Source organism: Myotis daubentonii, chromosome 18 (genome assembly GCF_963259705.1).
Source record: "Myotis daubentonii chromosome 18, mMyoDau2.1, whole genome shotgun sequence".
NCBI lineage: Eukaryota > Metazoa > Chordata > Mammalia > Chiroptera > Vespertilionidae > Myotis > Myotis daubentonii.
This window is the reverse complement of record NC_081857.1, coordinates 7,749,156-7,776,676: the sequence shown is the minus strand read 5'-3', so window position 1 is coordinate 7,776,676 and position 27,521 is coordinate 7,749,156. Positions and strand designations below refer to the sequence as shown.

General features: G+C 48.5%; 1 protein-coding gene across 3 annotated transcripts; it reads right to left on the bottom strand.

Moving 5' to 3' along the window:
• Nucleotides 1–4,371: 4,371 nt before the first annotated feature.
• On the bottom strand, nucleotides 4,372–27,519 carry LOC132220386 (SLAM family member 7-like). Of its 3 annotated transcripts, XR_009449775.1 has the most exons (8): nucleotides 26,435–27,510; nucleotides 13,533–13,865; nucleotides 10,562–10,834; nucleotides 10,239–10,346; nucleotides 9,709–9,809; nucleotides 7,966–8,028; nucleotides 6,750–7,170; nucleotides 4,389–6,685 (listed from the first exon to the last, which is right to left on the bottom strand). XR_009449775.1 is itself a non-coding variant. In XM_059673409.1 (7 exons), the coding sequence occupies exons 1-7, from the start codon at nucleotides 26,487–26,489 to the stop codon at nucleotides 7,099–7,101; spliced, it is 1,005 nt and encodes a 334-aa protein (XP_059529392.1). In that variant the 5' UTR covers nucleotides 26,490–27,510; the 3' UTR covers nucleotides 4,388–7,098. The 3 variants fall into 3 exon arrangements, 2 of the variants coding, with proteins under 2 accessions (XP_059529393.1, XP_059529392.1); XM_059673409.1 differs by having other exon boundaries at nucleotides 4,388–7,170; XM_059673410.1 differs by lacking the exon at nucleotides 13,533–13,865 and having other exon boundaries at nucleotides 4,372–7,170; nucleotides 26,435–27,519.
• Nucleotides 27,520–27,521: the final 2 nt, after the last annotated feature.

Sequence of the window (27,521 nt, the reverse complement as noted above, 5' to 3'; positions counted from 1 at the left end):
ATCCAAGTTGGAATAGCATCTCTGTTGTGGTTCCCCAAGGGAGGTCAGCATCCCCACCCCCACCCCAGACCAGGGACTGGGGTAGAAGCCACGCTTTCCTACCTGCCCCCATCAGACTGACCCCCAGCTGGGCAGGATTCATTCTTGGGGCTCAGCAGGCCACAGAGCCCAGGCTGGCTGATCTGATGAGCAATTACTTGCCTCTGGGTAAGACAGTGATCTCGCTGAGCTCTTGTTTTGCCTTCTTGTCTAAGAACCTAAAGGCTGTTTTGCAACCTTTTGGCCCCTTTCCTCTAGCCAGAGAAGTGAGCGAGACTCCCTCTGCCCCGGACCCCTCTGACCTGGAGGACAGGAGCACAGGGAGGGGTCCCTGCAGGGGACAGGTCAGGGCTGACTCCAGGGGCCATCTCCGGAGGCCACCCAGGCAGATCCTCCCCCGGGCAGGGCCTGCAGACAACTCCTCCCTGGGCTAAACACAAGTGAGTGGTTGTGGAACACCCCAGCCCCAGCAGCACCCTTTCAAGCACAGGACAGGCCTGGCTGCTGCAGGAGAAGCCCTCCCACCATTGAGGACAAAGCCCAGAGACAAGCACAGGCATTTCCAGCTCCTTTGGCCTCAAGGACTTGCACCCCCACACCCACACCCCCTGAGGAAGTCAGGTGGTGAGAAATGGTGACCGGCTTTAAATAATCACAATCGGCTATTTTAGGCCCCTGGGGACCGGGTATATTTTCTGAGCTGCAAGGAACACACCTTGCATGAAGCAACATCTGTTGAGGCCTGATTTCCTCAACTGCCAGCCCTGCTCCCAGGCAGGGCAGCTGGAAGACAAGACGGAGGCCTGCCGCCCCCTGCTGGCCAGCCTGAGGACCACACCAGGGGGAGGATCCCAGAGGCACAGGGAACATCTCTGCACTGGATCCTCTGGAGAGGCAGAGATGAGCAGTAACACTGCCTGTCTCCCTCCCTCCCCTTTCTCCCAGGGAACCAGAGGGAGTGAAAGAGATTTCTGTCTCCCGGAGGCAGGATTCCCCTCCTTGCGGGGTGGAAGGAGAGATGATGCTCAGTAAGTTTGTGACTCCCCCAGACTCCCCCAGGAAGTTGGAGCCTCCTTCACTGCAGAACCAGGGAAGAGGCAGGCGTGCCCTCTGACTGTCTCCAGGAGCACCGCTCCCACCGGACAAGGCCCGATCCCTTACCGTGTTCCCCATCTCTGAATGCCGGCCATGCCATGAGCACCTGGGCTAAACGAATTGCCCACGTTCAACAGATCTGCAGCCGGAGAGACGCCTCGGGGCAGGGTGTCTACCAGTACATGCCTCGTGGGTAGGGGGTCCTGGTGCTGGAACCGGGGGTCCACCAGAATGGGCCTGCAATGCCTCTCCCTTGGGGGATTCCCACTCATGGGGGACACAAGCCAGATGACTTTACCAAGGAGTCACATGGCTGCCCCAAGCAGGGAGCAGCGCTGAGCGTGCAGCTGGAGGGTAAGTGGCCCCAAGTGTGAAGGTTGGGGGACTTCTGGGGCTGCGGCCACGCTGGGGGCTCTGTCTGGGAGCAGGTGCTCTGGCCTAGATCATGGCTTTCTTATGCAGCGGTTCTCAACCTGAGGGTCGCGACCCCTTCGGCGGTCGAATGGCCCTTTCACAGGGGTTGCCTAAGACCATCCTGCACATCAGATATTTACATTACGATTCATCACAGTAGCAACATTACAGTGATGAAGTAGCAATGAAAATAATTTTATGGTTGGGTCACAACATGAGGAGCTGTATTTAAAGGGCCAGAAGGTGGAGCACCACCACTTATCAGGCACCTCCTGTGTCACACTTCCCTCTGTGCTCAGCATCTTCTGGATTACAGGGGGCTCTGGCCTGACCTTGGAGGGGCCCCTCTTCCTCTCTCCTGGAGAACATGCAAGTTGAAACAGTGTCCGTGTCCGGCTTTCCTCAGACCCTGACTACCTCGGCCTCAGTTCTCCTGGACACCTCTGGGCTTCAGGCTGAAATGAGTCCTGGTGACTGTGGGCAGCTCACAAAGGAGCTGTTTCTTCCCAGAGGTGCTGGCCAGGGTGGTCTCCCACCCCTCTACCCCCCAGGCCAGGGCAATAGGAGAAGGAATGTGTGGGGAAGTCCCACACCCACCCACCGGTCCTGTGCTAGTCACAGCTCCTCTCCAGCCTCTAGGCATCTTGCGAGGCTGAGTTGGTGGTACCTGCTGGAGTCAGTGGCCCTCGGTCCCCAAAGCTAGGAGATGGCTTCCTTCATGGTGCCCCTCTATGCTAATTCCCGTGTCAGCAAGATCCCTTAGCAACAAGTGCCATCACTGGGCAGTGGGTAAATGCCTCCTAAGGGAAATGCTTACTTCCTGAAAAATGATGATTATAGGACAAGGATCTGGAGGCAGATGGACCAGGATCTGAATCCCAGTTCAACCTGTTACTCTCTGTGTTGCCTTGGGCAATCTGCACAACCTCTCTGAGCCTGTTTCCGAATCTGCCAGGGGGATAGTGGTTTGTATGGCATGGGGATGTGCAGGACTGAGAGGAGATAATACTCCAAGTGGTTTAAATATTGGGCCAAGGACAAGTGGAGCTCAAGGTAGCACAGTATAGAGTAGTTGTTAGGTTAGGTGGCTCAGGAGGCGGCGCAAGAAATAGAGTCCAGTGAATCAGAAAAGAAAGGAAAGGAAAAGGTTTATTCTGCGTCCCCGGGAGACCCACGTACCCCCAGGACAGGGCACGTGGATTCACACCAACAGGGAGGGGGGCGCTTTTTTTATACTGCAGTTGGGTGAGGGGCGGGGACATGAGCTGAGGAATTCTCTGCCGCAGGGGATGGGCGGGGGTATTCAGAAGAAGTCCATATCTGTGTGGGGGTATGTGGATTCAGGGAGAAGAAGCCGGTATCTGTGTCTGGCACGTTGATCTGTGAGAAATTCCAGGGGAAGTCCATTGTCTCATCACATGTATCTGATCCTGGGCTCTCTCTGACCTAACAGTAGTAATACTACTACAAATTTTAGGGAAATGTATTTCGAGGTAAACTACCAACACGTGAACTTTGAATTTTATTTTATTTTTTAAATAAATATTTTCATTGATTTCAGAGAGGAAAAGAGAGTGTTGAGTGTTTCCTTCCCACAGCCCGTGTGGATCAGGGTTCAGGAACTAGAAGCGGAGCCGCACACAAATGACAGAGAAAATACATGAGATAATTTGGAAATATTGGGGGACCAGGCGAGTAAGTCCAACTCAGGAGGACTTCCTCTCAGGCTCAGGCCTCACCAAGCTTTTATTGGTCTGGGATACACCCATAGCATAGCCCTTAGGCAGGTGACCCCTGACAACAGGCAGACTAGCCCATCAGCAAGGATTTACATAATAATAAATGGGGAAGTTGCTTCAGCTACCACTGCTTGGACAAACAGGTGGTGCCCAGCTCTGACCTTTGCTAGGGATTCAAAGGCACCCAGCCTTGGAGGGGGAGGTAGGCTTCTCTGTCTATGCTTATCAGCTAGTGAAAACATAGGTGGTCTTCCACAGGAGAGGAAGAGAGTTAGGAACATCAATGATGAGAGAGAATCATTGACTGGCTGCCTCCTGCACACACCTCACCCTGGGGATCGAGTCCGCAACTCAGGCATGTGCCCTGACCAGGAATCAAACCCTGGCCTCCCAGTTAATAGGTCGATGCTCAAACACTGAGCCACGCCAGCCGAGCATGAGTTTAAATTTTAAAAGAGGAAAGAAATGTTTTACTTGCTTTGGGTTATGCTCTAAACGTAAGGGTCAGGGGTTACCTGGTTAAGAGTCTGCCTTTGGGAGTATTTCCATAGAAGAGTCTGCAAGCGATGTGTGTGAGGAGCCAGCTCCTGCTGGATGCACAGTGGGGAGGCCAGGACTCATCTGTAACAGTTCCCTGATGAGTCCTGGCTCTCTTGGGCTTCACCCACCAGCACCAGGATGAGAACCAGGCCTGGCACGCCAGTGAGGGGCCAGGGCAGGGGTCCTCTCCTGCAAAATTACTAGGAGCATCAGAAAGGTGGGCGGGAAGAGTCTCTTTTCAGACTCCAGGGTGATAGGCATGGGAGGAGATAAGTCAGTCTATTCCAGGCATCAATGCCTCTATTTGTGTTTTGTGCATCCGTTTATTTTGTTTCTTAGATTCCACTGATAAATGAGATCATACGGTCTTTCTCTTTCTCTGACTGGCCAATTTCCCTTGGCATAATAATCCAGGCCCATCCCTGCTGTTGCAGAAGGTAAGGTCTCCCTTTTTTATGGCTGAATAGTGTTCCATTATGTAAATGTACCAATCATCTACTTTTTTGTCCACTCATCTACTAATGGGCACTTGGGCTGTTTTCAGATCTTGGCTGTTGTAAATAACGCTGCTGTGAACATAGGAGTGCATATATTCTGTCAGCATAAGAATATTCATAACTGTAGAGAATTTTTATGAGTTTATTTGAGCCAAGCTGACAATGATTGCTGGAAAGCAAAACCTCAACAGACTGAGGAAATGGCAGCTCCACACCCTGCTTTATATATACATCACTATCAAAAGAGAAAGCCGAAGTGGGCTACGTGAAATCCACTGGTGATCTCTGGCTCTGCTCCGCGGCGCCTGCGGTTTGAGGGTCCGGACAAAGGGAAATTACTTTGTTTTCTGCAAAGGCATGTTTACCAGGTATGTTGTTTTAGATGCAAAAAGACGACAGTCTTCGTTAAGGTGAAGATTGACCTTTGTCAGGGAAGATTCTAGCGTAGGACAAGACCACCTGCCATAAACTTTCAGTTCAGAAAGTTTAGACCATCCTATGAGCTTACTTTCGGTCTCTGAGGCCTCCCCAGAACTTGTCAAGTTTAGCCTGTGGCCCCTTTTGGTCCATAATTTTTCGCATCAGTGTTTTGTGAAACGCTATAATCCCAGAAGTGGGATCACTGGCTCAAAAGGCAGTTCCATTTTTAACTTTTTGAGGAGACTTGGCACTGCTCTCCACAGTGGCTGCACCAGTCTGCATTCCCACCAGCAGGGCACGAGGGTTCCCTTTTCTCCACCTCCTCCAGCCACACTTCTGAGTTTCCGTCCAGCTCAACCCAGTCTTCCACCTGGCTTCTCTGTCCTTGTGCACTTTGACCTCCACGTCCTGTGGATCTGTGGCTGACGGACGTCCTGTCTGTTGGGAATCTGTGGCCAGGCCTCCTGGGACTGCTACAGAAATGGTTCATGAGGGGCCAATTTCACCAGAGCAGAGGGCATGACTGGCCAAAACCAGTGTAAGCTCAGCACAGTGCCAGGCACACAGTTAAGGAGTTAGTTAATGAATCTGTTTCCAGCTGCTATGTCTGCCTCTGCTGAGAATGTCTGCTGTTTGTACAGGTTTGCCTCTTGACAACCAGACCCTTGGACTATTCCTGACTTCCAAGCCCTGGGATGAAGCCATCATTCCTCTGTGTGACACTGCACTTATATTTCAGCAGAGACACTTCTAAGCTCCTTGCTTCGGTTTGGCTGATAAGTCCACAGTCACATATCCACGAAGACGTAATTATATCTTCTGGGTTTGAGGAGACTTCTCAGCAGGAGGTAGAATTAGGCACTCATAAATCTGAAGGAGCATAAAGTGTTATCAAGGAAATTGGGGTGTCCTCTTCCCCACCTGATGCTGGGGGTGGGGTCCTTATGATATCTCAAGAAAAAGAATTTTCTGAGACTTGCATGGGAGGATGAGTGACTTTTATTTGTGTGGAATTACATCCCTGGGCTCCTAAGGTCCCATTCCCTTCCTGGAGGAAGTGTAGCTGGCGTTTCAGTGAAGCTAAATCAGAACTGGGGCCCCGGGTTCCTGTCCCATGGTGTAGCCGGGTCCCGCTCAGCATCAGGCTGGTGACAGCCCATCAGTCCATTTCGTGTGGCGTCCACACGGCCGTGGCAAATGCAGAAAGCAGGAGCCAGAGAGCCCCACAAGTCAGGAGTCAAGAGCAACCAAGAGAATGAACGTCTTTGTTCAGGGGAAAAATATCCCACGTTACATGCCCTTGCAGTGGCCATACCTACTCTGGCCAGTGGGCTGTTTTGAGGTGTGACTGACAGCAAGCACTTTCCTTTTGTCACCCTCAGTTTACTGGGCGTGTGTCTATTCTCCTCTCTGTCCAATCTGTGGGAGTAGACCTGTGGCTCCCTGGGGAGTGCAAAGCTTTAGTGTTCTGGTGAAACTGCCCAAATGACATTCCAGTAATATTTGGCCTCCTATTTGCTCCTTTACTGTTATTAACAACTAGAAGCCCGGTGAACAAAATTTGTGCACTGGGGGTGGGGGGGGCGGGGGAAGGGTCCCCTCAGCCTGGCCTGCACCCTCTCGCAATCTGGGACCACTGGTTCCTAACTGCTTGCCTGCATGCCTGCATGCCTGCCTGATCACCCCTAATCCCTCTGCCTGCCTGCCTCATTGCCCCAAACCACTCACCTGCCTGCCTCATCATCCCTAATCACTCACCTGCCTGCCTGACTGCCCCTAACTGCTCGCCTGCCTGCCTGATCACCCCTAACCACTTCTGCCTGCCAGCCTGATCACCCCCTAACCACTCCCCTGCCAGCCTGATTGATGCCTAACTGCTCCCCTGCCGGCCCGATCGCCCCCAACTGCCGTCCCCTGCAGGCCTGGTCATCCCCAACTGCCCTTCCCTGCTGGCCTGGTCATCCCCAACTGCCCTTCCCTGCTGGCCTGATCACACCCAACTGACCACCCCTGCTGGCCTGGTTGCCCCTAACTGCCCTCCCTTGCTGGCCTGATCACCTACAACTGCCTTACCCTGCTGGCCATCTTGTGGCTGTGCATGCTGCCATCTTTGAGGGTGTGGCAGTTGATTAGCTATTCCCTCCTTATTGGCTGTGGGCACCGCCATCTTTGGGATGGCATGAGGATCAATTAGCATATTCCCTGTTTATTAGATAGGATTAGCTAATTACAATAGCATCAAAAGGATAGTTTTCCAGGAAGGAACTGTGTTCTTTGTTCTTCCTCAGATTTTGTGGTCATGTCTGAATTCGTTTGTTTTCTTTGGGATGACACAGGAGGGAGTGCAGTGCGGTTTAGATGACTTTCTCGTAGATAAATAGCTTTGATCTGTCTGGCGATGTGGGCAGTGAGTGGGGTTTCTCCACCTGCCAAGCAAACACAAGAATGTAGAGCGCTGAAGGTAGGCAGGCCTCCGACCCCTCACAGATACTCTTTACTGCCAAGGTTAACCCAGGCCTCGCAAGTGCGCCTGCTCCACTGCGTGATCACTCCGACCTTAGAGAAACCGTGCCTTGAGGTTAACCCACATTTATCTTGTCGAATGCTTAAGGAGCTGAACTTTTCCTCCAATAATCCACCAGAACCAACCTTTCCTTTTACTAAGTAAACTGCTTTCCCATTCTCATCTATTCTGATCTGGTCCGAAGGGGAGACAGAAGGCATCACTGCTTCTGCCAAGTGTGATCTGTGAAGGAATGAACTTTAAAGCTTACTACCTTTGTAGGTAGACTCAGGGGGGTGTGCACACCAGATGCATCATCGGTAGAACACAGAAAAGCAGAGCAAATCTCTCCTGCTTGCAGTTAACTGGTGGCTCAGAAGCAAGCTGAGTCTCCTCCCAGGCACAGCCTGCCCACAGCCTTTTCTACCTTATCTGAGTCCCCAGTCAGGGTCCTGCTGACTTTGCTATCATTCTTACCTAGAAGCTCTCCCCTACTCTGTTTGTCCCACATTGCCCCCATTAGATTCCTAAACACAATTCTCTTCTAGTCTCTATCTTCTCTGTAATTGTACGCAAAGGGAATGGGGACATCCTGGGGAACTTCTAATTCCATAGCAGGGAACATGAAATCCCTGGGGCCCAAGAAATTTTAAGCTAAGCTTGAACTAGCAAAAGTGATAGAACAACTAAGATTAAACTCAGCTCTAATGTTTCTTACCTTTTGGGGTATTTGCACTGTGCAATAAGGAGAATGGACTGAATTTTCCTCTGGAATAGTTTTCTATTCAAAAAAAAGAAGAAGAAATCATTCATCTTCGGGGTCACATAAACAAGGCCAAAGAGATGCCGAGAATCCAAAGGGAAGAAAACAGAAAGGGAGGAGAAAGTGAGAGGGACAGAAGGTCCTGGAACAGGAATGGGTAGTGGGAAATGCTCTTGTTGATGTCTGAGATTATAATTATTAATAACTTGTTTACAAAATAATCAGATTATTTTAAAACTGTGTTGTGTTTAAGTGAACTTAAAATATATAAGATCTAGCACTAGGCAGTTTGTCTCAGTGGATAGAGCGTCAGCCTGTGGACTAAAGGGTCCTGGGTTCGATTCTGGTCAAGGGCACATGCCCGGGTTGCGGGCTCGATTCCCAGTAGGGGGCGTGCAGGAGGCAGCCGATCCGTGATTCTCTCTCAGCATTGATGTTTCTATCTCTCTTTCTCCTTCTTCCTTCCTCTCTGAAATCAATAAAAATATATATTTTTTAAAAATATATATGTAAGATATAAGTCTTATGAGCTATGAGCCTCCAAGGGGATTAAAAGATCATTTGAAATCATATTGCTAATTGTGGCAAATAAACCTTGTCATCAGTCAAAATGGCCTTTGGACCAGTCAGCAAAGATGACTGATGGGACAGAATAAAAGAAAACAATAACAGCAATAACAAAAGTGCCTTCTGGGCTGGGGAAAATGATCCTGGATCAATGAAGTTTATTCCCGAACACCCAGGACATCCAGTCCTGTGGTCGCCTGTGAATGTGTCTCCAGCAGGCAGAATGAACCATAAAGTGATCAATTTTGACAGAAGCCAGGCTGAGTGGAGCACAGAGCAGTCTCCCTACAGGAGAAAAGAGCTCTCGGGACACTAACAACTTCGAAGAGGAAAGGTAAGGTCTCCTCTTGGAAAAGTTGTAGGTGAGAGTAGGAGGCTGGAGTCAAACTGGCATTTGGAGGCTCTAAAGTGCTCATTTTATGAAACGGGCTGATGTGGAAAAGCCCTCTATGACCGTGAAGGTGCTAGTCCAGCCTGGACTACAGTGATTGTTCCTGGGGCGGCGGCGGGGGGTGTGGGGGCGGGGGGGGGGGGGCAGCGGCAGGCTTTTGAAGTTCTCTAGTTCACGTCTCCAGATTGCCTCTGTTTATTTAGCTTTTGAAAAACTTTATGTTTATACTCTTCTTTTCAACGAGTTTCCTTTGGATTAACCTTGTGCTCATTTACTGGAGTTCGGTGACCCAGGCTTGGGAAGCCTTGAGTGTGGCCCAGAGCCACCATGGGCCTTCTGAGTCCTTTTCTGATGGCTTCTTGACAAAAAGGCATCTCTATGTCCAGTCTAGTGGCATCACAACTCAAACATCCTGTCAAAACCACACTACTCTACCTGCTGTCCTCTGCAAAGGGAACCAGGCCTGTTGAGTAGCTGTTGTGAACTGTGGAGAGAAGGGGTCATTCCATAGATCACAGTGTGAGCATTACTGGTTGGATCAGAACCAGGTGGCCCAGAGGGGACCAGCTTCTGCATAAGAAAGAATCCACAAGGACTCAGGGGAGACACGGTGCATTGGGTTTCAAGGATTGTATATCCTCATCTCCCATGTTGTTCAAATCCATGGGAAAATCTCAAGTAAAGCAAGAAGGGCCTCAGAGAGGAGGATAAGGCCCCCAAAAATATAGGAATGGACTCACGTTTGGGTTAGAGATTGTATCATACTCTGCGGTCTCTCCAGAGGGCGGGTAGCAGTTAGGAATTTCTGGATGAGTGCCCATTCTCTTCTCTTCAGTGGACTCTACAACCAAGTTGGAAGAGTATCAGAGCTGGCCCCTCCTTCTACTCACCACCCCCACTGGCTCCCACCCCATCTGACAACCTACTTAGAGTGAACAATTATACTGGTTTCTCTGTAACTAAAGGTTTGTGTGTTTTTTTCCCCAGGGAATGGGACTTTAAGTGCTAACCCCAGGAAAACCCCAGGATTTTCTGGTTACCCTCATTACTAACCAGGCTCTGAAAGGCGTAGGCACTGGGGAGAGAACTGGAAGGACCTTGGCCTTAGGAGAGAAGCCAGAACTAAGGGATGCAGGCTGATGGTGTTCTCCTTGAGGCAGAGACTAGGGCCTCTTCATTTCTGTATCCTTAGGCCTACCACTGGTTTGTTGAATTAATGAGGAAGAAAGCGCATAAATGAGGGCGCAGACAAAAATGGTACATGCTCTACCTTTTCTTGTTTGTTTCCACATAGTCAAAATAATTAACACCAGTATAAGGACAATGAGCAGCAAGGAGATCCACAGGCCCATGGTGGAATCTAGGTCACCAGCAATATCTTTAAAGAGAGAATGGGTGGAGACACAGGGAAGGAAGCAGAGTTAGCTAAGGAAAATGACCCAACATTTAGAGCAACTGCTACTTTTCTCCCAGTCTGGTGACTTCCCAGGGCCTCCGGTTTTTACACAGGGCCCATTCCCATGGGGACCAGGAGCTAAAGAAGGCATCGCTCCTGAGACTGTAGGCTTCTAGAGAAAGGGGAGAGACAGTCACCTTCACAGAGCTTCTGGGCAAAGATGGTGTTTGAAGAGTTGCTGCTAATGGGGTTCCTGGCCATGCAGATGAAGGTCATGTCCTTTTCCCTCAGCGTCCAGGTTATGGGGAGGACGGAACCATTATGGGACTCATTGGAGGTCTTCCCCAGGGTCTTCCAGCTGTAAGTCACATCCTCTCCTCCCCGTTCCAGGAAGCATGTCAGGTTGGTCACACAGGTGCCATTTTTATTGCTCTTCAGACCCAAGGTGATTTGGGGCTTCGATAGGTGCTCTAGAAAAGAGAAATGGACAACCAAGGGTGGCAGCTATGCCTATAGCACTCTTTTCCTAAATTATTCTATAAGCCCTGGACCTGAACCTCTTTGAGGTGCTGCAGAGTGGAGCAGAAGTGGCAATTTAGAGCAGAATTCTCATTCTTATCTGGAAAAGAGAACTATCTAGGTCTGCTTGTCCACAGATATACAGCAACAACTACAATAGTAAGATCTATAATAATAAAAGCATAATATGCTAATTAGATGGACAGCCAAACAACCTTCCAGATGTCATTCCATACGTCCTTCTGTAGGAAGCCATGGTGGTGGGAGCCAAGGCAGAGGCAGTTAGGGATGATCAGGCAGGCAAGCAGTTAGGGGTGATCAGGAAGGCATGCAGAGTGGTTAGGGGTGATCAGACAGGCAAGTGAGTGGTTAGCGACAATCAGGCAGGTAGGCAGGCAGAGGGGTTAGGGGCGATCAGGCAGGCAGTCAAGTGGTTAGAGGTGATCAGGCAGGCAGGCAAGTGGTTAGGGGTGATCAGGCAGGCAGGCAAGTGGCTAGGGGTAACGAGGCAGGCAGACGAGTGGTTAGGGATGTTGAAGCAGGTAGGCAGAGGGGTTAGGGGCAATCAGACAGGCAGGCACAGGGGTTAGGGGTGATCAGGCAGTCAGGTGAGCAGTTAGGGGCAATCAGGCAGGCAGGGGAGTAGTTAGGGGCGATCAGGCAGGCAGGCAGAGTGGTTAGGGGCGGTCAGGGAGGCAGGCACACCAGCAGTTAGGAACCAGTGGTCCCAGATTGTGAGAGGGATGTCCAACTGCCAGTTTGGATGTCAAACTGGCAGTTGGACATCCCACAAGGTGTCCTGGATTGCAGGAGGATGCAGGCCAGGCTGAGGGACCCTCCCCTCCCTTGTGCATGAATTTCATGCACCAGCCTCTAGTAAATAATAACAAGTCCACAAGAATGCAGCTGCCAGTTACTAAGCCCAGCCATATGGCAAGCATTGTGTTCAAAGTATTTTAGGTGTTAGCTAATTTTCTCTTTTAGAGGCTCTCCATTTCTTTGTCCTTAGGCTTCCTTGAAGAGCCTTTCCCTGAACTCTTCCGGATGAACAATACTTCTGGGGCCCCTCCCTACTAGGTGCCCACTCCTCTCCCTCAGAGGATGAGCAATGGGTTCATTGCTGAGATGGTGAGAGTCTGACTTCTGTCATCTGCATTTCTGTACTTGTGGTTGAACTGTGAAGATTGCTACTAAATGTGGTTTGCCCTTTTCCTCCTTCCCCTAGCTAGCGTGCCTGCAGAATGCATTCTTCTGTTCCCTTTGGCTATGTATATATGGAAGACATACATGGATCAAGGTGAATGGACTACCTCAGTGGTCGGCAAACTCATTAGTCAACAGAGCCAAATATCAACAATACAACGATTGAAATTTCTTTTGAGAGCCAAAGTTTTTAAACTTAAACTATACAGTTAGGTACACTGTTATTAACTTAATTAGGGTACTCCTAGGCTGGCCTTTGCTAAAAACATCCTCAATCTGAGGGGTCGACCTTAGCGAAGGTACCGCCACTTCTTCTAATGCCACTTCTTCAAAATAGACCCGCCCAGGCCGACTTCTGCTTATGGGCCACAAAGTTTCAATCGCACTGTACGTGCTTGCTCTCCACTTGGTATTTTGTGGAAAAGCCACACTCAAGGGGCCAAAGAGCCATATGTGGCTCAGGAGCCATGGTTTGCTGACCACTGGCCTACCTCCTACAAGCAAACCTGGAAGGCCATTGCCTGGTGTCTGTGATATTGCATCTCAGTGAGTGAGGCAACTAATCTTTTAGCTAGCTGGTTGAATAATTGTTTTGTAAATCCATATTTCTTGAATGGGCTCCAAGGTCTGGACTTGGGAAAAAATATTTCTCCTAGATTGCTTTAAAAAAAAAAAAGCTTTTTAAAAATTATTTTTTATAATCCTCTCCCAAGGATATGTTTTTATTGATTTTTAGAAAGAGAGGAAGGGAAGAAAAAGATAGAAATATAGATTTAGATATAGATATAGATATAGATATAGGTATAGGTATAGGTATAGGTATAGGTATAGGTATAGGTATAGGTATAGGTATAGGTATAGGTATAGGTATAGAAACATCAATTGGTTGCCTCAAGTACTTGCTCCCACCTGGGATCGAACTCCTAATCTAGGTATGAGTCCTGACTGGGAATCAAACCTACAATCTTTCAGTGTGCGTGAAGATGCCCAACCAGTTGAGCCACCAAGACAAGGCAAAATAAAGCTATTTTTATCTTTCTTTCAATTCTTGTGTCTATTTCTTAATTGATTGGAATATAGAGAAAGGTGTGATTGATGTTTATACCTGATAATCTTTCTACAACAGGCATCACTTTCCTCCCCATTACAATTACGGAAACTAAGTTTCAGAGAGATTAAGTAACTTGGCTAAGACCATGCAGCTAGTAAACAGAGAGTCCAGCATCTGACCTGTGTGATTGCACTTCCCATTTCACCCACCTGTTGCACCACACTGCCTCTTACAGAATCTCTGAGTAGAAGGGGACCTCAAGGGTCAGCTGCATCACTTCAGCCATCTCAGGAGTTCCATCTTCCACATTCTTGCCAAGTGTTTATCCTGCCTTTGCTTACACATCTCCAATATCAGGGAGTTTACCACTTTACCAGGGCAGTCATTGTACTCACCATAGACACGCAGCCCATACTCCTGGACGAAGGGCTCCTGGAGGGACGGGCTGTGTATTTGGACAGAGTAGGCACCTGAGTCATTCTTACTCAGTTTGCTGAGCTTCAGGGAGTAGTTCCCGTGTGAGAAGCCTACCCTTCCCTTGTTATGATTTTTAGTCACTATGACAGTGTCTGGTTTGTTTGTCGTTGTTGGCTGTATGGTGATAAGAGTAGTACTTTCAAAGAACCAGATAATGCTCTCAATCCGATCTAGTGAGTGTGTCAGAGGGAAAGTCACAGACCCACCGACGGCACCCACCAGCTCCTGCTGGGCTCCAGAGGCTGCAGGCCCTGCAGACACAGAGAACCATAAAATAGACGTGAGTCCCTGCTCTTCCCACCAATTACTCAGCCCCTTTGGGCTCTAGAAAGGTCCCAAGAAAGTCGCTCCGTCCAACCCACCCGGCCCTGGGAAACCTTTTGGAACCTCATTCACATGAAGGCATTGAGGTCAGAACTCTTCCTGAAAGGAGTGGCTCGGGTGAACCACCCCACTCCCAGAGGCCTCTGGCTGGAGACAAAGCTCTGAGGTAGAACAGAAGACCCCACTCCACCCCTGACACGCTCCTGAAGGAGGAGAGCTGGGAGGTTACAGACCAAGTCCCTGCCCACTGCACCTGGGAGAGCCGAACTAGATGCAGGTGAGGAAGGAGAGCCTTCCTGACACGGGGCAGAGGTTTTCAAGCACAGATCAGAACAGTGGGAGGTCAGCTGTTAGTGCCTCCTGATAGGGATAGCTTAGACATCTGAGGACTAGTTACCTTTCTCTCTTATGGTAGAGTGCAATTGAGAATCCCGATTTCCCTTTTATGTCTTTTGGTGACCTTCCCTTCAGCATCAGCTGCTCTCCCAGTACTTGAGACTAAGAGAACCTGATGCCCCCCTGGCTGGTTGAGCTCAATGGTTAGAGTGCTGCCTTCAGACTAAGGGGGTCTCGGGTTCGATTCCCGATCAAGGGCACATACCTGGGTTGCAGAATCCCAGCCCAGGTCGAGGCATGTGTTGGAGGCAACTGATTGATATGTTTGTCTCATATTAATGTTTCTCTGTCTCCCCCTCCCTCTTTCCTATCCATTCTCTCTAAAAATCAATGGGGGATGAGGGGAGAGAGAGAATCTGATGCTACCAAATGTTTACCTAGTCCCTTGATTATAGGTCTTGGATCTTGACCAATATTTTTGCTAAATTTATTTTCAAAAGAACTGGTTCCTCTCCCTGAATAAATGTCTTAGGAGGTGATTCCTGTTTTCAAACATTATTCTCCTCTGGGGTGAGGGGGGAGGAGGGCAGTGGCTGTGGGTGTGGGTGGATGGTGTCAATAGGGGGAAAAGGGGTCACCTGTAATCCTACCTAATAATAGACAAACGTGGTAATTAACCGTACCTCTGATACGATTCCCATTGGCTAATCAGGGCGATATGCAAATTAACTGCCAACCAAGATGGCGGTCGGCAGCCAGGCAGCTGAAGCGAACAGGAGGCTTGCTTGCTCCAGTGATGGAGGAAGCCAAGGTTCCCTGCCTGCCGCTGCTGGCCTCTGAGCTGCAACTCTAAGCAACTATGTTGCAATTATAGAAGCTAAACAAACTCCAGAAACCTGCTTTCAGCCAGCCGGGCTTCAGCCAGCAGGATCGCAACAGTGTTTCAATTATAGAATCCAAACAAACCCAGATCCCTGCTTTCAGCAGCCGAGGTCTCAGAGCTGGAGCTGAGCCTCAGAGCTAAAGCCGGCTCTCAGCTCCAGTGACAGCCATAGAAGGTAAATAAATCCCAGAATAAAAAAAGAAAAGAAAAAAAGGAAAGGTTGGGAGCTTCAGTCACCCACCAGCCTGAAAACAGCTATCATCCCCTCACCCAGACTGGCCAGGCACCCCAGTGGGGACCCCCACCCTGAAGCAACAAGATGGTGGCTAATTTGCATACTGAAGGCAGGCGGCAGTGGGCAAGGCTGTCCGTGGTCTGGGACCAGATCTGTCACCCTGCCAGGACGGGGGTAGTGCTTGAGGCTGTCTGCGGTCCCGGGACCCAGATCTGTGACCCTGCCGGACAGGGGGGCAGTGCTTGAGGCTTTCTGTGGTCCCGGGACCCTTCCCGGCAGGGCAGCAGCTCACACAGGGGCGGATCGGCCAGGGTTGGGCAGGGCAGGACGCCTGGTTTCCACCCAGCCCCAGTCACTCTGGGCTGGTGAACAGTGCAGAGAGCCTCTGGACAGGGGATTCAGGCCGGCAGAGGGTGGCCTGTACTCCCCACATGGCAGTGGTGACAGCTGTGAGCACACCAAACGGAGCCTGCAGGCTTAGCTGAAGTAGCGCCTGCAGGCCATCAGCACCCAGGAGTGGCTGCGCAAGATCTGCCTCCTGGCCCAGAAGGTGCAGGATCGCAGGGACAGCCACCATGGTGGGCCAGACTGACGTCCTCCTGGCCACACCATGGGGGGTTGCGGATCTGCAAAGCCAGAGGCCTCCGGTGTGCACATCCTCCCCTGGCATGCGAACATCCCCCAGCACACTGTCACCCTCCCGCGCCTGCAACAGTTGCAAACCAAGGTGTGCACAAGTTCCCCCCGCCTCTCCACCGCACTTCCATCAACCCAGCATGCCTAACACCCCCACAGGATGTGCACACATCCCCTCTGATGCGCTCACGTCCTTTGGAGAGTGTCTGGGTGTTCTGGGTGCTAAGGGTGGGCGCCTGTGAGATGACAGTGAGAGGGCGGAGTGGTGAGGCCCTGTTCCCATGGAGGCCAGTGCAGCTATGAGATCACCTCTGGGGGGTTAATGCAGGTGCTGAGGCAGGAGCAGGTGCAGACAGACACACCTGGTGGGCACGGGCGGCCCTTGCTAAGGTGCCTTCGGTCAGCGTTCAAGATCAAGAACCCAGAGGCTGAGAGGAATTCCGTCCTCTCAGTGAAACAGTGGGATAGTCGGGCGACTGTAGAGGAGGAATGTGCACTTTGGGTGCCAGCACCCAGGAGTGAAGGCTGCCCTGACTGAGCCTCGCTTGCTTGGGGCCTAGTGCACTCCTGCCGGGCAGCGGGTGACAGGACGTGCTTTTCCGAATTAATGAGAGAAAACGTTGATTCTCCTGCTGCCCACGAAGGTGGAAAGTGAAGTGGGGAGACATGTGGGGAGTGAGCGAGGTTCCCTGTCTGGGGGTTCCAAATCTGTTGTTGGTTTCTTTCACCGCTGACTAGAGATATACAGGGTGTCCCCCCAAAATGTATACACACTTTGAATACCTACTAATTCCAATAGTTTTAAGCATAAGAAAGAAACAAGAATGGAGCTGTTATCTGTTAAAAGTGTGGGCACAAACAGGTAGTTGGACATTCCCTGAGGGGTCTCAGATTGGAGAGGGTGAAGGCCAGACTGAGTGGCCCCTTTCCCCCCTACCCCAGTGCACGAATTTTGTGCACCGGGCTACTAGTACTTTCAATAATAAAGATAAGTTAAAACAAACAAATAAATAAATAAATAAATGCAATGTTGAGTATTTTCAAAAAGCAGAAAACACACACACATGCACAAAACACACACATTATTCTCCCTATAATTATCGGTCAGTGGATATATTCTTTGAGTCCCTCAGGCCTTTATTAAATCATCCTGTTAAGGAATCTGATTTTCAAACAACTGCTCTCCCTGCCTCCTTAATTCTAAGGTAGGATGGTTTTTCAGTTGCTCTCTGATCATCTCAAGGGGACCAAAGTAGTCCCAGTAAATGTTACAGATGAAATCAATTTTATTTTTAATTATTGATGGATCAGTTAATGCATTTATTCTTTCACTTCAACAACAGAGATGAAGGAATTAATATTTTACAGTCAAATAAAGGTTGGGCATCACTTGTTCTCAAGTAGGTGTAATTCTTGCATTTAGGGCAACTATAAGTTATTTTTTCTTCACCTGAGGTTTTAGGGAGATATAAATCAAGGAAGTGACAAAACTGTAAGTATGGGCTTTCATGCTTTAGCACACATTTAAGCTTTAAACAAATACCCTTTACACTTCACACATGGAGAGGTGCTACATTCTGAGGGTAAATGTCAAAAGATATCTTTATGTAGTGATATGTAGTGATATAAGAAAACTAGAGGCCCAGTGTGCAAAATCACACATAGCCTGCTTCTGTTCACAGCCCCACCCACTCACCCACCCCACAGCCCACCCACCTGCCACTGCTCACGGTGCTTGCTGCCCTGCCCGTCCGCCACCTGCCTTGCTGCACTCGGAGCCTGTGGGCCATGGGGGAGGGAACAAGAGGTGCTCAATGCACCTCATGGTGACTGGTCATTTGGTCGTCCTGGTCGTCATGGACACTGGCTTTTTATATATATAGATGTCTCCACATTTATAGTTCAAATGAAACTGGAGGATGACAGTACAAATTGCCAACATGAGTCTAGATAGAGTATATTGCTCTATCTTAATTGTATCTTCAGGGAGGGAAGAGGGGTCATGAAAGAAGAAAGTAGCTCCATGCCAGTCCCTAAACATGAATTTAGAAAATAAGTGGGTAAGTCCCAAAAAGTTTTGTTTCCTCTTTCCAATTTACTATAAAAAGTGATGTAGAAATAAAAGACTTCTCAACTGTCCCAAACTGGACTGCATTTTTCCTTTCTGTGATGGCTTCTCCGCCTGCCAGGGTGACCCTACAGAGTTTACCATGTCTAGGTAGGTCACGCTTTCCTCATTCAGCCATTCCTTTCTTTAACAAGAATTTTTATGGTTCCATATTTATGCCAGGCGCTGTTTAGGAGCTGAGGATAGAACTGGGGGGCAAGCCAGCCATGGGGTTGGGAGATTGTCATCTAATAATTAAGTACGTGTTATAAAAAGGAGAGTAGCCAGTGCTTGGGGAAAATACAATGGGGGAACGTAACATGACTGTGGGATCAGCTGATTCTAGAGCATGAGTGGCTACTAACGCCTACAAGACCTGAGATTTGGCCTCATGACACTCATCTGACCTTCACTCCTGCATCAGTGCAGTGAATGGCGTAACTTCCCTCATTTGCATCCATTTCACCCCTTCCTCACTGTGTGGCACCCAGGCGGTTGGGTAAGAATGGCAGGTTCCCAGCTCGATGGCAGCCTTTCTCAGGCATGGTAATTAATTCAGGGCTCCCACATAACCTGGGATGATTGTATCTGAGAGAAGCCCAGGAGTTTTGCTCTAAGGCCGGATGACCATACGATGCTGTGGGAAGATAGGAAGCCCGGAGCTGCCACCCACCTACTACCACCAGACAAGCAGCCAGTCCCCTGTCCTCACCGGATCCCATTTACCTTCCACCTCACACGCTTTTGTTTGTGCTGTGTCTTTCTCTCGGCTTCTCTAACCGTATTCAGGACCCATAAAGCCTAGCTCAAAGCCCTTCCCCAAGGAAGTCTCCAGCCCTTTCTCACATCCACCCAGTAAAAACCCACCAGTCATTTATCGTTTACTTTGAATTCTTCAGAAGGAGGTGTTCCTCAAGGTGGTTATTGGCCATAGCCTTTTTCTGTGAATTAGCCAAAGTCTACAGGCACTTGGTTCCAGATCACCCAGGAGGGGTGGAGCTGGCTTCTCCTCCCAGGCACGCAGAGTGCTGTGAACACGTTAGAGCTCTGGGTTAACTGGAAGTCAGGAGAGCTGGGTTTCCTTCTGGTTCCTTCATAATAACAACACTAGTTTAAAGGGCATTATCTTTCTTCATCCTCAAAGCAATTCCATGAGATAGAGGTAAAGCTCCACGTTATGGTTGAGGACACTGGGGCTCCAAGATGCTAAGTGATGTTCCCAACTCCCCACACTTGAAAATGAGAGAAGTGGGAGGAGAAGCTAGTTAGTTCCTCTGTCTCGGAGGTCTGCGTTCTGTCCACTACCGTCTCACCGCTTACCACTTTCAGTTTCGGTGGTCTCACCTTTCATAGGAGAAAAAGAACAACCTTTATTTATTGGCCAGGATTTGGGGGAGGAGGAAGTGAGCATTTGGATTTGGGAAGCACAGAGCAGTCTAAAACATGGTGAGAAGCAGGTGAAGGGGTGTGTGTGTTGGGGGGGGGGGTGTTTATAAGAAACAGACCTTAAAACTTCTCTTTTTTTTGTCTCATTTTCATAAGGATGCTAAAACTGAAAACACAAACACACACACACACACACACACACACAGATTTCAGTTTTGGCATAGCTTCTTGGCAAGGGAAGCTTTTCTGAAGGTTGGTCTGGAACCTGATGCCTATAGACCAGCCGCTGATTACTTCACACCATGCAGGGAATGTTCACTAATATTCCTGCCTTCAGAGGTGAAGGGAGCTGGGGCAGGAGACACTGTGCCTTCTGCTTTAGCCAAGACACTGATATTTTTGGTATCAGAAGAGTCCGCTTTAAGATGCCTTCCATAGTAGAAAGAGCTCCTTCCCTTAGCCACTTTTCTGCACTTTGGGTTATCAGCTCCATCCCCTAACCCAGGGGTGGGCAAACTTTTTGACTCGAGGGCCACAATGGGTTCTTAAACTGGACAGGAGGGCCGGAACAAAAGCATGGATGGAGTGTTTGTGTGAACTAATATAAATTTGTTGGGAGCCATTAAAGATATTGGCTTAGACAAAGCGATCTTAAGAATTATAAGTTTCTGGTTCCTCCAGAAACTCCTAATTACCAGAAACCACGTATGTCCTGAGGTTTGGTCAGCAGCTAAAGATAACCATCCTATTCCCTAAAGCAACTACCGCCACATTGGAGCCTGCTACAACCCTGCTGATAAGCTAATAGGCTTCTCCACCCACCCCCGTCCCTAAAACAGTATATATCCTGCCATTGTGAGAATAAAGTTGGAGGCTTGATCAGGACTTGTCTTGCCTCCATTCCTTCGTGTCCCTTGTTTGTTTCATTCTCCTAGGGTGTCTCTGCGTTCCCCCGTTGTTGTCCCGCGGGTCGGGGCATAAATTCAAAGTAAACATCATTACATAAAAGGGCACGATCTTTTTTTTCAATAGTTTTATTCATTTCAAATGGGCCGTAGTTTGCCCACGGCTGCCCTAACCTATTCCCTCAAGTCTGCTCACAGTTCAGGTTTAAGCTAAGTCCCTGCCATGTCCTCCCCCACTTCCCCTTCTCTAAGTCTCACTTTAATCACTATTTCTGTTCAGGGGGAAAGTTTATAAGGTGAGAACCCATTTTAGGATCAACTGCTTAGAACCAGGGGCTTCCTAAACATATAAACTTCTAATGAACTCAAGGAGGGCGAGTGTCCGCTCAGGCTGAACAGTTGGTGAGGCCAGGTGGTGGGGAAGAAAGGCCTGGGAGTGCTGACCGACTGTGTGGTTTGGGCAGATCACTTCACACAGGCTCGGGGCTCATGTAAACAAATCAGCTCTGTCAGATCTTCAGAGAGAGACATCTGCTGGAAGTCCCCCAGGAGTCTGATGACCGGAGGCATACTCCTAACTTATGGAGCTCCTGATTGGTTCTGAGATCCCTGAGGATAGTAAAATGTTCAGACTAGAGTACTGTGACAGGTGGAGAAAGTTTCCATTCCTTCATAGCCTTAAACACAAAGTACCTACAATATGAGTTAGTTTTCTTTTTCTTCCTTTTTTTTTTTTGTTAATCTTCACCCTAGGATATTTTTCCATTATTATTATTATTATTATTATTATTATTATTATTAGGGAGAGTGGAAGAGAGAAGGAATGACAAAGAGAAACATCAATGTGGGAGAAACACATCGACTGGTTGCCTCCTGCACGAGCCCTGGCCAGGGCCCAGGCCAGGGAAAAGCCTGCGCCCTGCAACCAAGGTATGTGCCCTTGACTGGAATTGAACCTGGGACACTTTGGTCCACACGCTGATTCTCTATCCATAAGCCAAACTGGCTAGGGCCAGTATGAGTTTGTTTTCTACATAGCGAATGATTATATTGCTTGTGTTAAGTCCTGGCTGGTGTAGCTCAGTGGTTAAAGCATAGGCCTGTGCACTGAAGGGTTAGGGGTTTGATTCCCAGCCAAGGGCATGTACCTGGTTCACAAGTGTGAGAAGCAACCAATAGATCTCTCCCTCTCTCTCTCTCTCTCTCTCTCTCTCTCTCTCTCTCTCTCTCCATACTCCTCCCTTCCACTCTCTCTCTCTCAAAAAAAATTAATTAAAAAAAAATAAAGGCAATGGAATATCCTCGGATGAGGATTAACAAAACAAACAAAATTGCTTGGCTTAAGAGATGAAATTAGAGAACCAAGATGGTGGCCTAGGTAAATGCTGCCTCCCACAGCTACATCAAAATTACAACAAAATACAGAAAAACCAACATTCAGAACTGCCTGAAATCTGGCTGAATGGAAGTCCTACAACTAGAGAAGTAAAGAAGAAAGCTCATTGAGTCTGGTAGGGGACAGAGGCGGGACTGGGCTGGTCTGACACCCATGTGTGTCATTTCTTTAATTGAGAGGGATATCTCCTAGGCCTACCTAGAGAAGCAAGGGATCCTAGCCCCACACCAGACCCCCATCCCAGAGTCCAGAGTTAAGTCCCTGTAACTTCTGGCTATGAAAACCAGCGGGAACTGTGGCTGATTAACATGAAGGCTGCTGAAGTCCCAGGTGTTCCTCTTAAAGGGCCCAACAAACTTACATGGTTCCACTTCCTCTCAGCTCCAGCACCAGGTAGTGGCTTTGGGGGAATCCAGGGATATACAGAGAGGAACTGAACTGTCTAGCCAGGTGGGAGTTTGGGGGCAGCTTTCTTCCAGACAGGAGTGCTCATAGGGGTCATTGTTCCTGTGCTGGGACCTCCTCCATCGCAAAGCTGACTGGTGGCCATATCTGAGGCTTCATCAGCATGGTCCACACAGTTCGCTCCACCCTGGTGATTCCCTGAGACCCCACCTCATCCAATTTGCAGCCCCACCCAAGTTGTTTGCAGCTACTTTTTCATATGATGGCCTGTCCTGGCTCAGACTTCAGACTTTTCTAAAATCTCTAAACAAGTAGCAGCTGGAGTCAATGTGCCCCAAACCTTTCAATAATGGGCCTAAGACCTAGCACCAGCCCGCCTTATTTCACAGCTGGGCCTCACCTGGACACTTTCTAGCCCAATACAAATAGCAGCCATCTTCAGATCTCTCTGTAGCTCCCAATGGATGACCCCAGGCAGTGGCTGACTTTGCACCTCCCTGGAGGCCCCAGAGCCAGTGAACCTGGTAGACAGCCTCAGACCATACCAGATTACAACTCTACACATCCACAAGCAACACATTCAAGGGGCAGACTCAGTAGGCACCAAAGCCCCACTAAAGTCCTGCTCCATAGGGTGTCTCCTGCATAGCAGCTCTTCCATTGTAGATGAAGCTGATCCTCACAGCCAATCAGCCTGGAGGCCAATTCCTTCCAGTGATGCCAACGGCAATCAAGGCGCAACCACAACAAGACTGTGCACACAGCCCACACCTAGATTGCCCAGCTCAGCTGACAGGGGAGGCTGAGTCACTGGGCCCTGCAGGACACCTACTACACAAGGCCACTTTTCCAAGTCTGGGAGACATATCAGATCTACCGAATATAGAGAAACAAACACAGGGAAGCAGCTCAAGGAAACATGTCACAATGGAAAGAAATGAAAGCAAGCAAACTACTAGATACAGAGTTCAAAACAATGGCTAGAAGGTTGTTCAAGGATCTTAACGCAAGCTTCAATGGACTTAATGACAGCTTCAAGGGACTGAGTGAGACTTTCAAAAATCTGTGAGAATTTCAAAGACATAAAAAAGGACCAGTCAGACATTAAGCAAATACTAATTGAAATAAAGAAGAATTTACGGGAACTTAACAGTAGAGTAGAGGAGTCCGAGAAACAATTCAACTATGTGAAATATGAAGAAGCCAAAGACACCCAATCAGAAAAGCAAAAAGAAAAAAAGAATCCAAAAACATGAAGCTAGTGTAAGGAGCCTCTGGAACAACTTCAAGCGAACCAACATTTGCATTATGGGGTACCAGAAGAAAAGCGAGCGCAACATATTGAAAACCTATTTGAAGAAATAATGACAGAAAACTTCCCCTATCTGGTGAAAGAAATAGACTTACAAGTCTAGGAAGCACAGAGAGTCACAAACAAGATGAACTCAAAGAGGCCCACACCAAGTTACATCATAATTAAAATGCCAAGGGTTAAAGACAAAGAGAGAATCTTAAAAGCAGCAAGAGAAAAGCAGTTAGTTACCCACAGGGAGTGCCCATATGACTGTCAGCTGATTTCTCAACAGAAACTTTGCAGGCCAGAAAGGAGTGCCAAGAAATATTCAAAGTGATGAAAAGCAAGAACCTACAACCAAGATTACTTTACCCAGCAAAGCTATCATTCAGAATTGAAGTTCAGATAAAGAGAATTGAAATTCAAAGACAAGAAAAAGCTAAAGGAGTTGATCACCACAAAACCAGCACTACATGAAATATTGAAGGGTATTCTTTAAGAGACGAAGAAGACGAAAAAGATAAAAAATATGAACAATAAGATGGCAGTAAATACAAATCTATCAACAATTGTATTTAAAAATCAAAATAAACAAGAAATCTAATGAACAAAATACACTGATGAATAAAATAGAATCAGAAGTATGGACACAAGGAACAGATTGACATATCTCAGAGGGAAGGGAAGGGCGGGCAGGAAGTAGTTAACCAGAGATCTTATATGTATATATGTATTACCAATGGAAACAGAAAATAGGGTGGTGAAGGCCTGGGGTGGAGCGGGAACTGAGTGGAGGGGAGCAATGGGGGGGCAAGGGGGACGGGAGATCTGTAATACTCTCATCAATAAAAAAAAAAAGAGAGATAAAATTAAAATGTTTCCCTTCACCAATATAACTGTTTTACATAATCATTTAAAAATATATTTCTAAATATATAATATATAAGTATCTTATAAATATATTTAAAGGAAATATCATATATATATATACTAGGGGCCCGGTGCACGAAATTCGTGCACTGGGTGTGTGTGGGGGAGTGTCCCTCAGCCCAGCCTGCCCCCTCTCACATACTGGGAGCCTTCAGGCGTTGACCCCCATCACCCTCCGATCGCCTGATCGCCCCCTTGCCCAGGCCTGACGCCTGCGCCAGAGGTGTCAGGCTTGGACAGGAGACCCCCATCTCCCCCTGATCACTGGCTCTGGCCCCCACCCAGGCCTGAGGCCTCTGGCCCAGGAATCATGCCTGGGCAGGGGACCCCCATCTCCCTCTGATCGCTTGGTCCACCCCCCGCCCAAGCCTGACGCCTCTGACCCAGGCTTCAGGCCTGGGCAAGGGGACCATCATATCCCCCCAATCCCCGGCTCCGCCCCCCACCCAGGCCTGATGCCTGGGCCAGAGGAGTTGACCCTCATCACCCTCCGATCACCAATCACCGGATCGGCCCCTTGCCCAGGCCTGAGGCCTCTGGCCTAGGCGTCCGGCCCGGGCAGCAGGGACCCACAGCTGCAGCGGCCCCGCGATCGTGGGCTTCGCTTTAGGCCCAGGCAAGGAACCCCTAGCTCCCGGGACTGCCAGCTTCGACCGTGCCCAGCTCCCATCGCTGGCTCCACCCCTACTTCTTGCTATCACTGGCCAGGGCGAAAAAGGCGCCTGATTCTCCAATCATGGCTGGGGGGCAGGGCAAAGGCGGCCCCAGGGCTGCCTTTGCCCTGCCCCCCAGCTCTTAGCTCCCCCCTGGGTTTCTGATCACTGTCAGTGGCAGGGGGCTTCTTCCTGCTTTCCCTTTCGCCTCCCTGCATTGTGCCTACATATGCAAATTAACCGCCATCTTGTTGGCAGTTAACTGCCAATCTTAGTTGGCAGTTAACTGCCAATCATAGTTGGCAGTTAATTTGCATATAGCCCTGATTAGCCAATGAAAAGGGTATCGTCGTACGCCAATTACCATTTTTCTCTTTTATTAGATAGGATATATATATAATCCTCACCTAAGAATACTTTTTCCATTGGTTTTTAGAGAGAGTGGGAGGGAAGGAGGGAGAGAGAGAGGGAGGGAGAGAGAGAGAGAAAAAGAAAGAAAGAAAGAAAGAAAGAAAGAAAGAAAGAAAGAAAGAAAGAAAGAAGAAACATCGATGAGAGAGAGACACATTAATTAGTTACCAACCCTATGAGCCCCAAGCAGGGCCAGGGATCAGGGATTGAATCTGTAACCCAACTGTGTGCCTTTGACTGGGAATCAAACCTGTGACCCTTTGCAAACCAACACTCTAACCACTGAGCACACAGGCCGGGGCTAAATATATATTTATGAAAAAATAAACATACACCTGTACGATATTATTTTGTTTTTAAAAATGTCCTCAAAGGGAGGGAGGGCTAAGGTCCAGGGAAGATGACATGCTTCATCTACTGGTAATCTGTGGCAGAAGTTGTGATTAGAACACAGGACCTCCTGATACCCAACACCACTTCTTCTAGCCCTTCCTTCCCTGGACACTCAGAAGGGGAGCCAGTCCACATGGTCCTTCTCCTCTCTCTTCAGTCTCTTTCTGCCTCTGTGATTCAGAGACCACAGGATGTAAAAGGCAATATTAGATAAGGGAGCAGAGCCTCCTGAGTTGAGTGAGAGCCCCAGAGTGGACCCAGGACCTGGAGCTACACCTCCTAATGCAGTGGTTCTCCACCTTCCTAATGCCGCGACCCTTTAATACGGTTCCTCATGTTGTGGTGACCCCCAACCATAAAATTATTTCCGTTTCTACTTCATAACTGTAATTTTGCTACTGTTATGAATCGTTATTTAAATATCTGATCTGCAGGATGTATTTTCATTGTTGGAGACCCACAGGTTGAGAACCGCTGTCCTAATGGGAAAGGCAGTCAGGAGAAGAGGAGCATCTGCTGGACTCACCTGTGAGCTGGCAGAGGAGAAAGATGAGGCTGAAGCTCGCTGGGGAAACAGGCATGCTGTTCTCTGGAGGGCCGTGGTTAAAGTGAACCACTTCTCTCCCCTAGCACTGAGGTTTCATTTCAGTAGGAGGGAGGGGTCATGAGATCGACAAGTGAGCTTGAGTTCTGTCTAATTTTGTTTTTTCCCTTTTTAGTGGCTGGTACATAGTAATGTTCAATAGGAAAGGGGGAAAATTGTACCCCAAAGGTGATGGAAACCCCATTTTACAAATAACCACAGGCTCAGAATAAGTTAAGAATGAATCAAGGTCAAATGACCAGCCTTTTCTGTTACAACATGCTCTCTCTGAGACTCAAAACAGAGGAAACAGAAGGAAATGGAAGGTTTGATGGGGAAAGAAACAGGTGACACTAGGAGTAAAAATAATATTCACTGAGTGTCATTTAGTGCCAGGAGTACATGCATTCTTCTATTTAATTCTCATAACAGCTCTGTGAGTGAAATACTATCATAATCCATACTTTACAGATGAAAAAATGAAGGCTTAGAATATAGAACAGCAAAATTATAACATTTTTTAAATCAAAAGAAACCATTATGAGAGTAAAAAGGCAAGCCACATAATGGGCGAAGATTTGTAACACATTATTCCTTAAGAATCTTGTATCCGTAATATATAAAGAAGTCATACTCATCACTAAGAATCAGGCAGACAACCGCAATAGACAAGAGAATCAAATAGGTACTTCATAGAAAAGAATATTCAAGTGGGAAATCAAGAGAAACCACGAAGAAAATAAAGCCAATAGGAATAGTTAAAAGGTCAACAGAGACATAAAGTGATTTTGTGTGTGTGTTAATGTTCATCCGAGGATATTTTTTTCCATTGATTTTTTTAGAGAGAGTGGAAGGGAAGGGGAGGGACAGAGAGAGAGAGAGAGAATCATGGATGTGAGAGAGACACATGGACTGGTTGTCTCTCACGTGCATCCCAATCGGGGCCGGAATGGAACCTGAGACCCTTCAGTCCGAGGGCCCGTGCTCTCCTCACTGAGCCAAACCAGCTGGGGCTAAAGCGGATTTTTTT

Bases quoted from the DNA above. Each gene is read 5' to 3' on its own strand.
- LOC132220386 (XM_059673409.1), bottom strand. From the start codon at position 26,489: ATGCCTGTTTCCCCAGCGAGCTTCAGCCTCATCTTTCTCCTCTGCCAG. The intron at 10,835-13,532 runs GTGAGTACAATG...TCTCTTTTCTAG, and splicing joins GTATGGGCTGCGTGTCTATG to AGCACCTATCGAAGCCCCAA. The intron at 8,029-9,708 runs GTGAGTCCATTC...TTTTTTGAATAG, and splicing joins ATACAATCTCTAACCCAAAC to AAAACTATTCCAGAGGAAAA.